The sequence below is a fragment of the Taudactylus pleione genome, unplaced genomic scaffold, assembly GCF_031769625.1.
Source record: "Taudactylus pleione unplaced genomic scaffold, aTauple2 ptg000433l, whole genome shotgun sequence".
Taxonomy (NCBI): domain Eukaryota; kingdom Metazoa; phylum Chordata; class Amphibia; order Anura; family Myobatrachidae; genus Taudactylus; species Taudactylus pleione.
Genome location: NW_028284835.1, coordinates 1,015,407 through 1,029,436, shown reverse-complemented (window position 1 = coordinate 1,029,436; position 14,030 = coordinate 1,015,407). Strand labels below are relative to the sequence as shown.

The following is a 14,030-nucleotide window of genomic DNA, read 5'->3' as shown; positions in this document are numbered from 1 at the left end:
TTACACGCATCTAGTAAACATACACTGCATGACACACATCTAGTACACGCACACATACACTGCATGACACACATCTAGTACACGCACACATACACTGCATTACAAACATCTAGTACACATACACTGCATGACACACATCTAGTACACGCACACATACACTGCATTACACACATCTAGTACACTCACACATAAACTGCATTACACACATCCAGTACACGCACAGATACATTGCATTACACATCTAGTACACGCACACATACACTGCATTACACACATCTAGTACACATACACTGAATGACACACATCTAGTACACACACACATACACTGCATGACACACATCTAGTACACGCACACATACACTGCATTACACACATCTAGTACACACACACATACACACACACTGCATTACACGCATCTAGTACACGCACACATACACTGCATTACACACATCTAGTACACATACACTGCATGACACACATCTAGTACACACACAGATACAATGCATTACACATATCTAGTACACGCACACATACACTGCAGTACACACATCTAGTACACGCACACATACACTGCATTACACGCATCTAGTACACACACACACTGCATTACACGCATCTAGTACACGCACACATACACTGCATTACACACATCTAGTACACATACACTGCATGACACACATCTAGTACACGCACACATGCACTACATAACACACATCTAGTACACTCACACATACACTGCATTACACACATCTAGTACACTCACACATACACTGCATTACACACATCTAGTACACACACACATACACACTTCATTACACGCATCCAGTACACGCACACATACACTGCATTACACACATCTAGTACACGCACAGATACATTGCATTACACACATCCAGTACACGCACACATACACTGCATTACACACATCTAGTACACGCACTCATACACTGCATTACACGCATCTAGTAAACGCACACATACACTGTATTACACACATCTAGTACAGGCACACATACACTGCATTACACACATCCAGTAAACGCACAGATACATTGCATTACACACATTCAGTACACGCACAGATACCCTGCATTACACACATCTAGTACACGCACACATACACTGCATTACACACATCTAGTATAGGCACAGATACACTGCATTACACACATCTAGTACACACACATACACACTGCATTACACGCATCTAGTACACTCACACATACACTGCATTACACACATCTAGTACACATACACTGCATGACACACATCTAGTATACACACTGCATTACATGCATCTAGTACACACACACATACACTGCATCTAGTACACATACACTGCATGACACACATCTAGTACACGCACACATACACTGCATTACACACATCTAGTACACATACACTGCATGACACACATCTAGTACACGCACACATACACTGCATTACACACATCTAGTACACATACACTGCATGACACACATCTAGTACACGCACACATGCACTACATGACACACATCTAGTACACGCACACACACACTGCATTACACACATCTAGTACACTCACACATACACTGCATTACACACATCTAGTACACACACACATAAACACTGCATTACACGCATCCAGTACACGCACACATACACTGTATCACACACATCTAGTACACGCACAGATACATTGCATTACACACATCCAGTACACGCACAGATACATTGCATTACACACATCCAGTACACGCACACATACACTGCATTACACACATCTAGTACACGCACTCATACACTGCATTACACGCATCTAGTAAATGCACACATACACACTGCATTATACGCATCTAGTACATGCACACATACACTGTATTACACACATCTAGTACAGGCACGCATACACTGCATTACACACATCCAGTAAACGCACAGATACATTGCATTACACACATCCAGTACACGCACAGATACCCTGCATTACACACATCTAGTACACGCACACATACACTGCATTACACGCATCTAGTACACTCACACATACACTGCATTACACACATCTAGTACACACACATACACACTGCATTACATGCATCTAGTACACATACACTGCATGACACACATCTAGTACACGCACACATACACTGCATGACACACATCTAGTACACACACACATACACTGCATTACACACATCTAGTACATACACACTGCATTACACGCATCTAGTAAACATACACTGCATGACACACATCTAGTACACGCACACATACACTGCATGACACACATCTAGTACACGCACACATACACTGCATTACAAACATCTAGTACACATACACTGCATGACACATCTAGTACACGCACACATACACTGCATTACACACATCTAGTACACTCACACATACACTGCATTACACACATCCAGTACACGCACAGATACATTGCATTACACATCTAGTACACGCACACATACACTGCATTACACACATCTAGTACACATACACTGAATGACACACATCTAGTACACACACACATACACTGCATGACACACATCTAGTACACGCACACATACACTGCATTACACACATCTAGTACACACACACATACACACACACTGCATTACACGCATCTAGTACACGCACACATACACTGCATTACACACATCTAGTACACATACACTGCATGACACACATCTAGTAAATGCACACATACACACTGCATTACACGCATCTAGTACATGCACACATACACTGTATTACACACATCTAGTACAGGCACACATACACTGCATTACACACATCCAGTAAACGCACAGATACATTGCATTACACACATCCAGTACACGCACAGATACCCTGCATTACACACATCTAGTACACGCACACATACACTGCATTACACGCATCTAGTACACTCACACATACACTGCATTACACACATCTAGTACACACACATACACACTGCATTACATGCATCTAGTACACGCACACATACACTGCATGACACACATCTAGTACACGCACACATACACTGCATGACACACATCTAGTACACACACACATACACTGCATTACACACATCTAGTACATACACACTGCATTACACGCATCTAGTAAACATACACTGCATGACACACATCTAGTACACGCACACATACACTGCATGACACACATCTAGTACACGCACACATACACTGCATTACAAACATCTAGTACACATACACTGCATGACACACATCTAGTACACGCACACATACACTGCATTACACACATCTAGTACACTCACACATAAACTGCATTACACACATCCAGTACACGCACAGATACATTGCATTACACATCTAGTACACGCACACATACACTGCATTACACACATCTAGTACACATACACTGAATGACACACATCTAGTACACACACACATACACTGCATGACACACATCTAGTACACGCACACATACACTGCATTACACACATCTAGTACACACACACATACACACACACTGCATTACACGCATCTAGTACACGCACACATACACTGCATTACACACATCTAGTACACATACACTGCATGACACACATCTAGTACACACACAGATACAATGCATTACACATATCTAGTACACGCACACATACACTGCAGTACACACATCTAGTACACGCACACATACACTGCATTACACGCATCTAGTACACACACACACACACTGCATTACACGCATCTAGTACACGCACACATACACTGCATTACACACATCTAGTACACGCACACATACACTGCATTACACACATCTAGTACACGCACACATACACTGCATTACACACATCTAGTACACGCACAGATGCCCTGCATTACACACATCAAGTACACGCACAGATACCCTGCATTACACACATCTAGTACACGCACACATACACTGCATTACACACATCTAGTACACGCACAGATACACTGCATTACACACATCTAGTACACGCACACATACCCTGCATTACACACACATCTAGTACACGCACACATACACTGCATTACACACACATCTAGTAAACGCACACATACACTGCATTATCTAGTACATGCACACATACACTGCATTACACACAACTAGTACATGCACAAATACACTGCATTACACACATCTAGTACACGCACACATACACTGCATTACACACATCTAGTACACGCACACATACACACTGCATTACACGCATCCAGTACACGCACACATACACTGCATTACACACATCTAGTACACGCACACCTACACTGCATTACACACATCTAGTACACACACATTTCACTGCATTACACACATCTAGTACACGCACACATACACTGCACTACACACATCTTGTACACGCACACATACAATGCATTACAAACATCTAGTACACGCACACATACACTGCATTACACACATCTAGTACACGCACACATACACTGCATTACACAAATCTAGTACACGCACACATACACTGCACTACACACATCTTGTACACGCACACATACAATGCATTACAAACATCTAGTACACGAAAACATACACTGCATTACACACATCTAGTACACGCACACATACACTGCATTACACACATCTAGTACACGCACACATACACTGCATTACACACATCTTGTACACGCACACATACACTGCATTACACACATCTAGTACACGCACACATACACTGCATCACACGCATTATTATTATTACAGTTTATTCATAGGGCGCCACAAGTGGTCTGCAGCGCTGTACATACAGTACAGGGTACACAGAATATTAAATTACAATACAGTAACCAAAATATAAACAGAACACAAGTAACAATTAGCAACACAATTCTCCATACACAGTTCAGCTCTGAAGGTGAAGGCTGTCATAGAAGTGCTAGAGAAGAAGGCTGTGAGACAGCGGGGAGGAGGACCCTGCTCCTAGGAGCTTACAATCTAGGGGAGAGGGGAGTCAGACAGATGACATGAGGCAAGAGTGTGTAGAGGGGGACCTGAGTGCAGGAAGTAGGCGAGGTAGAGATGGCTGAGGCGGGAGGGAAAGAGACCTGGTAACATGGTTATGTGGTGGAAGGGTATGCTTTGATGAACAGGTGGGTTTTCAGTGCACGATTGAAGCTCTGCAAGGTCGGGGAGAGCCTGATCAAGCGAGAAAGCTCATTCCAGTGTAGGGGGGCTGCACGGGCAAAATTTTGGATACGAGCATGAGATGAAGTAACCTGGGTGGAGGAGAGGTAACAGTCATTGGCAGACCGGAGTGAGCGGGAGGGAGTATGTAAGGAGATGAGGTTGGAGATGTAGGGAGCAGTGGAGTTAGAGACGGCCTTGTATGTGAAGGTGAGGAGTTTGAAGAGGATTCTGTAGGGTAATGGGAGCCAGTGCAGGTTTTGGCAGACGGGAGCAGCAGAAGTGGAATGGCGGGAGAGGAAGATAAGTCTAGCTGCAGCATTGAGAGCAGACTGGAAGGGGGCAAGATGGCAACGTGGGAGGCCAGTAAGGAGAAGGTTGCAGTAGTCAAGCCGAGAAATTATTAATGAATGAATAATCAGTTTGGTAGCATTCTGGAAGAGGAATGGCCTAATACGAGCGAAGTTGCGTAGCTGGAACCGAGATGATAGTGTTGTCAACAGTGATAGCGAGATTGGATGGAGTTAAGACTCTACTAGAGGGAAAGATGATGAGTTCGGTTTTGTCCATGTTGAGCTTCAGAGAGCGCTCGGAAATCCAGGAAGAGATGGCGGAGAGGCAGCTGGATACCTGAGAGACAGAGGGGGAGAGCTCAGGAGAGGAAAGGTATAGTTGCGTGTAATCGGCATAGAGGTGGTATTGGAGGCAGAAGGAGCTGATGAGTTCTCCTAATGTAGAGGTGTACAGGGAGAAGAGCAGCGGACTGAGGACAGAACCCTGCGAGACACTAATGGGAAAAGGGGGATGGGGGGAGGTGGTGGCAGGGAATTGGTTCGATTCCCGTCAGCGGCAGCTCGACAGGAGCAGAGTGCGACTCAGCGGAAGCCCGACAGCGCTGGAAATCCCGATCGTGGATTGGTATTTACTAGGGATGTGCAGGCTCGGATAGGTTCGAGTTTGCACGTGGAGTTCGGATTTTTCCCTCCAAAAAAACGGAACTCAGAACGAGGCAAAACGTCATTTTACATGGACGAACATCATCATTCCTGGACAAAAGACCAGGAATGATGATGTTCGTCCATGTAAGATGACGTTTTGCCTCGTTCTGAGTTCCGTTTTTTTGGAGGGAAAAATCCGAACTCCACGTGCAAACTCGAACCTATCCGAGCCTGCACATCCCTAGTATTTACTAACCTAACCCCCCTAACCCTCCTTAGGGGTGCCTAACCCTAACTTCCCCCCCAAGTGCCTAACCCTAATCCCCCCTCTAAGTGCCTAACCCTAACCACCCCCCTTCCCCGCTGCCTAAAGCTAAGTCCCCCGGGGGGGTGCCTAACCCTAAGTCCCCCCCGGGGGTGCCTAACCCTAACCCTCCCTCCCCCTAGCCTAACCCTAACCCTCCCGGGGGAGTGCCTAACCCTAAGTCCCCCCCAGAGCCCTAAATCTAACCCTCCCCCCCCGCGGCTGTCCGCTCGCGGCGCCCGCCATCCCTACGATCGGGATACCGGGCGCCGGTCTCCCGGCGTCGGGGAAATGCAGGCGTCTACATCTAGACGCCCGGCATTTCACCCTTGCCGGGAAATGGCAGTCGGGAAGCCGGCTGCCGGTATTTAGGCAGACACAGAGAAGGAGTGGTTGGTGAGATAAGAGGTGAACCAGGCATGGACGGTTTTAGAGATGCCAAAGGTCTGAAGGGTGAGGAGGAGGAGAGGATGATCCACGGTGTCGAAGGCTGCAGAGAGGTCCAGGAGGATGAGCAGAGAGAAGAGGCCCCTGGATTTGGCTGCAAGCAGGTCATTGGTGACTTTGGCCAGGGCAGTTTCAGTGGAGTGATGTGGGGGAAAGCCAGATTGGAGAGGATCAAGGATGGAGTTGTCAGAGAGATAGCTGGTGAGGCGGCTGTATACAAGCCGCTCAAGTAGTTTGGAGGCGAATGGGAGAAGAGAAATGGGGCGGTAATTGGCGGGTGAGGACGGGTCGAGGTTGGGTTTTTTAAGAATAGGTTTGACAAGAGCATGTTTGAATGAGGAGGGAAAGATGTACACACGCACATACACTGCATTACACACATCCAGTACACGCACATACACTGCATTACACACATCTAGTACACGCACACATACACTGCATTACACACATCTAGTACACGCACACATACACTGCATTACACACATCTAGTACACGCACACATACACTGCATTACACACATCTAGTACACGCACACATACACTGCATTACACACATCTAGTACACGCACACATACACTGCATTACACACATCTAGTACACGCACACATACACTGCATTACACACATCTAGTACACGCATACATACACTGCATTACACACATCTAGTACACGCATACATACACTGCATTACACACATCTAGTACACGCACACATACACTGCATTACACACATCTAGTACACGCACACATACACTGCATTACACACATCTAGTACACGCACACATACACTGCATTACACACATCTAGTACACGCACACATACACTGCATTACACACATCTAGTACACGCACAGATTTATTTTTATTTATTAACAGTTTCTTATATAGCGCAGCATATTCCTTTGCGCTTTACAATTGTAAACATTAATAGAACAAAACTGGGTAATAACAGACAGATATATAGGTAGGAAGGCCCTGCTCGCAAGGTTACACTCTATAGGATACACTGCATTACACACATCAAGTACACGCACAGATACAATGCATTACACACATCTAGTACACGCACACATACAACGCATTACACACAAGTACCACACGCACACATGCAATGCATTACACAAACACACATATAGTACATGCACACATACAATGTATTACACACACAAACATATAGTACATGCAGACATACAATGTATTACACATACACACACACATATAGTACATGCACACATACAATGTGTTACATACACACATATATAGTACATGCACACATACAATGTATTACACACACAAACATATAGTACATGCACACATACAATGTATTACACATACACACACATATAGTACATGCACACATACAATGTATTACACATACACACACACATATAGTACATGCACACATACAATGTGTTACATACACACATATATAGTACATGCACACATACAATGTATTACACACACAAACATATAGTACATGCACACATACAATGTATTACACACAGAGGATGTAGTCTGGAAGCGGACGGTCTAAATGCCGACTGCCGGCTTCCAGACTCTCTAATCCCGCGCGTGGTACTAATGACAGGTGTCAAAAACTCGCGGGCGCGGACAGGGGAGGATTAGGTTTAGGGCTCCCGGGGAGAATAGGATTAGGCACCTCCCCCCGGGAGGGTTAGGTGTAGGCTAGGGGAAGAGGGCGGTTAGGGATAGGCACCCCCAGGGGGAGGTTAGGGTTAGGCACCCCCCCGGGAGGGTTAGGTGTAGGCTAGGGGAAGGGGGTGGTTAGGGTTAGGCACTCCCCAGGGGGAGGTTAGGGTTAGGCACTGGGGGGGAAGGTTAGGGTTAGGCACTTAGAGGGGGGATTAGGGTTAGGCACTGGGGGGGAAGGTTAGGGTTAGGCACCCCTAAGGGAGGGTTAGGGGGTAGAATTAGGTTAGCGATACTTACCTTAGGGACGATTGGGATCTTCACCCTTGCCGGGCTGCCGCTGTCTGGATTTGCGGCCGGCGGTAACACACACATATAGTACATGCACACATACAATGTATTACATACACACACACATATAGTACATGCACACATACAATGTATTACATACACACACACATATAGTACATGCACACATACAATGTATTACATACACACACACATATAGTACATGCACACATACAATGTATTACATACACACACATACAATGTATTACATACACACACACACATATAGTACATGCACACATACAATGTATTACATACACACACACATATAGTACATGCACGCATACAATGTATTACATACACACACACATATAGTACATGCACACATACAATGTATAACATACACACACACATATATAGTACATGCACACATACAATGTATTACATACACACATATAGTACATGCACACATACAATGTATTACATACACACACACATATAGTACATGCACAAATACAATGTATTACATACACACACACATATAGTACATGCACACATACAATGTATTACATACACACACACATATAGTACATGCACACATACAATGTATTACATACACACACACACATATAGTACATGCACACATACAATGTATTACATACACACACACACACATATAGTACATGCACACATACAATGTATTACATACACACACACATATAGTACATGCACACATACAATGTATAACATACACACACACACATATAGTACATGCACACATACAATGTATTACATACACACATATAGTACATGCACACATACAATGTATTACATACACACACACATATAGTACATGCACAAATACAATGTATTACATACACACACACATATAGTACATGCACACATACAATGTATTACATACACACACACACACACAGTACATGCACACATACACACACACATATAGTACATGCACACATACAATGTATTACATACACACACACATATAGTACATGCACACATACAATGTATTACATACACACACACATATAGTACATGCACACATACACACACACATATAGTACATGCACACATACAATGTATTACATACACACACAGACATATATAATTCATTAAGTATCACTATTGTGATCGCAGCTCCGTTAGGTCTGCGTTGATAATATGCTAATGATCGCTATCGCACTGCCAGAATAGAGCCGCTCATCACTGCCTCCCACTACCGCTAGCTGACATCCGTAATACCTTTCAGAGATATAGAAAGACTGCTGCACTAATCTTCATATTCCTATAATCACTTATATAACTAAATCCCATATATAAATGCAATTTTTACTTCTTATTGTTAGAACTGTAAATTATCATGGCCACTATATTATATTGGGGGTGCTGTCTACTGACAAGAGACTGAGACAATCTATGTACAAAGAGAGAACAGAATAGAGAACAGAATAGAGTTGTCTTTTATGTGGTGGAAATGATTCAAATAAAACATAACTTTTATTTCATCTTTATATGAAAGATATATATTTGTGAAGACAATACAAATACAGAAGTGATTAAATGCACGATCAAACTGACGGATATCTGGTTGTGACTAAGACATTTGAATATCTATTGTGTGTTCCTTGTGCTTCTAGATATGGAAGCAGCATACAGTATATTAAGATACATTAGCTGTAAATAATCCCTGACGGATGAAAAACTGACTACTGATAACCTGCTTAGGATCAACGACATCATATAAATCCTTTATTCGTGTGTTAACTCGGAATGGGATTGAAATGCCGGCGGCAAAACCCCGACAGCGTCAGCCCGACAGGAGGAAACCCCGACAGCATCAGCCCGACAGGAGGAAACCCCGACAGCGTCAGCCCGACAGGAGGAAACCCCGACAGCGTCAGCCCGACAGGAGGAAACCCCGACAGCGTCAGCCCGACAGGAGGAAACCCCCCAACAGCGTCAGCCCGACAAGAGGAAACCCCGTCAGCGTCAGCCCGACAGGAGGAAACCCCGACAGCGTCAGCCCGACAGGAGGAAACCCCCCGACAGCGTCAGCCCGACAGGAGGAAACCCCGACAGCGTCAGCTTAATTACTTAACCCCCCCCCTAACCTCCAGGAGTGGTGCCTAAACCTAAGTCCCCCCCGGGGGTGCCTAAACCTAACCCCCCACATCCTAACCCTCCCAGGGGGTTGAGCCTAACCCTAACCACCCCTTCCCCTAGCCTAACCCTCCCTTAGGGGTGCCTAACCCTAAACTCCTGGAGTGGTGCCTAAACCTAAGTCGCCCAGGGGGGTGCCTAAACCTAACCCCTCCCTCTCCCACACCCTCCCGGAGGGGTGGGGCCTAACCCCCCCTTCCTCTAGCCTAACCCTCCCCAGGGGGTGCCTAACTTCCCCCCCTCCCCGCGGCTTAGTGTTAGGGATGGCCGGACTCATCTTGATCAGTCCGGCGACCTTCGGCACTCCGGTGTCGGGATGAAGATAGGCATCAGTATTTCGACGCCTACCTTCTGTCCCTTGCAGGTCTTCTGGTGTCGGGATATAGACCGGCGGCATTTAGTCCGTCGGTCCACTAACTACACCCCGTTACTCTAAGCAGATCTTGATAATCTGTTTGTGAACCCTAATATGACATAGCTATAATAGTGGCATCCTATAGGGAATCATCGTCTGAATGACCGATATATTAAACGATTAAAGTATTAATACCATCAGGAACAGTGCAGCACTATATGTACACTTGACAGTGACTCTGGTGTCTGATATAATACAGTATTTAAAGTAACACGGGTGTCCTGGAAATAAATGATTCAACGGTGTGATCCACGTTACATCCTAGAGTCTGATAAAGGTATGGAAATGTTTATGATACTATGATCGTGAAGGAGAAGAGATGAGATGCAATCCGGAACCTGGCTGACATTATACCAACAGCCGGCTTCCCGACTGTCATATCCCGGCGAGGGGGAAATTCCCGGCATCTAAATGTAGACGCCGCTCATTTCCCTGACGCCGGGAGACCGGCATCCTGATCGAAGGGATGCTGGGCGCCGCGAGCGAACAGCCGCGGGGGGGGGGGGTTGGTTAGGGCTCCCGGGGGGGAGACTTAGGGTTAGGCACCCCCCCCCCCCGGGAGGTTAGGGTTGGGCTAGGGGGAGGGAGAGTTAGGCACCCCTGGGGACTTAGGTTTAGGCAGCGGGGAAGGGGGGTTAGGTTTAGGCACTTGGGGGGAGGTTAGGGTTAGGCACCCCTAAGGGAGGGTTAGGTTAGCTAATACTTACCTAGGGACCATCGGGATTTCCAGCGCTGTCGGGCTGCCGATGCCGGGATCTGTTCCAGTGTCGGGCTGCCGGGAATCGAACCGATTCCGAACAGATATATTGGAGCTTGATTTTATATTGGTGTGTCCATATGCTAATGGACTAAAGATAGTAATTAATTAATAGTTTCTCTCTCCCTAGTGTAATAATAAAGAACTATAAGTATCAATATATGGAGAAGAACAATACCAGACCTCAAGTCGCCTGATGTCTATATGGTAGTGGACCAGTAACAACTCCTTTCAAGTACTGTAAATGACCATATGCACCACTATAATGTTCCCATACACTCGCTTCATCCCCAGTGTGTCCGAATAGCTATACCGGGATCCATGTTCTAGGTGTAACCAGGAATGATATAATATCTGAATACAGTAGGTCTGTGTATGAGGTGACAGTACTGAAGCACTGAAATATACAACCTACCACAAACTTGTGTATACAAGTCATTAAATAGACACCTAATGTTACTTTATTTTTGGGCATATACCAGAATAGACTTGTAAGATATACAGTGTACCTATATACACGTAATAGGCCAAAAAGATAAGGATAGGTAATAAAGCACACAGTGGGACCTTTCGGTTTAATCACTTCTTTATTTGTTTTGTCTTCACAAATATGTTTTTTTTTAATATTTTGCTGTTTAAATTAATATTTTATTAAGATGAAATAAAAGTTACGTTCTATTTGAATCAGTTCCGCCACATAAAGGACAACTCTATTCTATTTTCTCTTTGTGCATAGAAAACCTCCGTAAACATCGGTAACATCAAATACCATCGGCGCCTCACACAGAATGACAGCCGCCCTGACCTTAGAAATTGCTAGCCTCGTTGCACGCAGTAAGTACACAAGCTGCGTATGCAATGGCAATGGCTAATGTATGCACGCAACGCAACGGCATTCAAACGGACAGACGCGCCTGCATTTCTCTGACCACTCCCCCGTCACCACCCCCAAACGCTCACTGCCTGTCTATCACTCTGCGACGGCGGGGGGGGGGGGGGTGTTAGGATTAGGGAATCTAGCAAGGTTAGGTTTGGGGGAGGAGATTAAGGTTAGGCACCCCCAGGTGGCAGGGTTAGGCACCCCCAGGGAGAGGTTAGGAACACCCCCCCCCCCCCCCCCGGGAGGGTTAGGTTTGGGGGAGGAGATTAGGGCTAGGCACCCCCAGGTGGCAGGGTCAGGCACCCCCAGGGAGAGGTTAGGAACACCCCCCCCAGGAGGGTTAGGCACCCCCAGGTGGCAGGGTTAGGCACCCCCAGGGAGAGGTTAGGAACACCCCCCCCCCCAGGAGGGTTAGGGAGCAGTAAGGGGGGTTAGGCACCCCCGGGGGTAGGATAGGGTTTGGCACTAGGGGGGGAGGTTAGGCACCACTAAGGGAGGGTTAGGGGGGTGACAAGGGAGGTGTCACGACCCTGTCTAGTTGTCACCTTTTTGCCTTGGGACTTACCCCTGTCAGCTCCCCCATGGATCTGTGTGTGTAATTTGCCTGGAGGATTTGCTCTGATTATTGCACCTGGCCTCTCCTCTGTCTGTGAGCACTGCTAGCCCTGATTGGAATCACAGGTGTGGTTCTGATTCTCAGAGCTGCAGAGATGAATACTCCCTCTGCATGTTGTGCCTTCCACCACTCAGAATGCTACTACCAATCCACCTGTCCGTATCCACCAATTGCTGCCAGACCCATGGTATATATATCCTCTCCTGATAGCATTCTGGGCCTGAACATCTCGTCTTCCCGTGGTGTATGTTTCATGCATTCAAGTCTGTCCCTGTAACCTGCTACAGCAATCCCTGGCGCTATCCAGAAAACCTGTTTCAGCTGTACCTGGCAATCCAGTAAATCTGCTGGCAGCAACCCCCGGTGCTTCCAGAAAACCTGTTACAGCCAAGCCTGGCAATCCAGTAAGCCTGCTGACAGCAACCTCTGGTGCATCCCGAAAA

General features: G+C 45.8%; 1 protein-coding gene across 4 annotated transcripts in view; it reads right to left on the bottom strand.

Moving 5' to 3' along the window:
* RPS6KL1 (ribosomal protein S6 kinase like 1) overlaps window positions 1-14,030 on the bottom strand; it is a 55,222-nt gene that overhangs the window by 38,543 nt on the left and 2,649 nt on the right. Inside the window, exon 1 of one of the 4 annotated variants that reach the window (XM_088447479.1) lies at window positions 13,537-13,623. The exons of the other annotated variants lie outside the window; for them this stretch is intronic. Within the exon in view, the coding sequence (XP_088303605.1) occupies window positions 13,537-13,554 (18 nt within the window). The 5' untranslated portion in view covers window positions 13,555-13,623. Of the gene's footprint in view, window positions 1-13,536; window positions 13,624-14,030 lie in introns of those variants that run through there. 4 annotated transcript variants of the gene reach the window in all.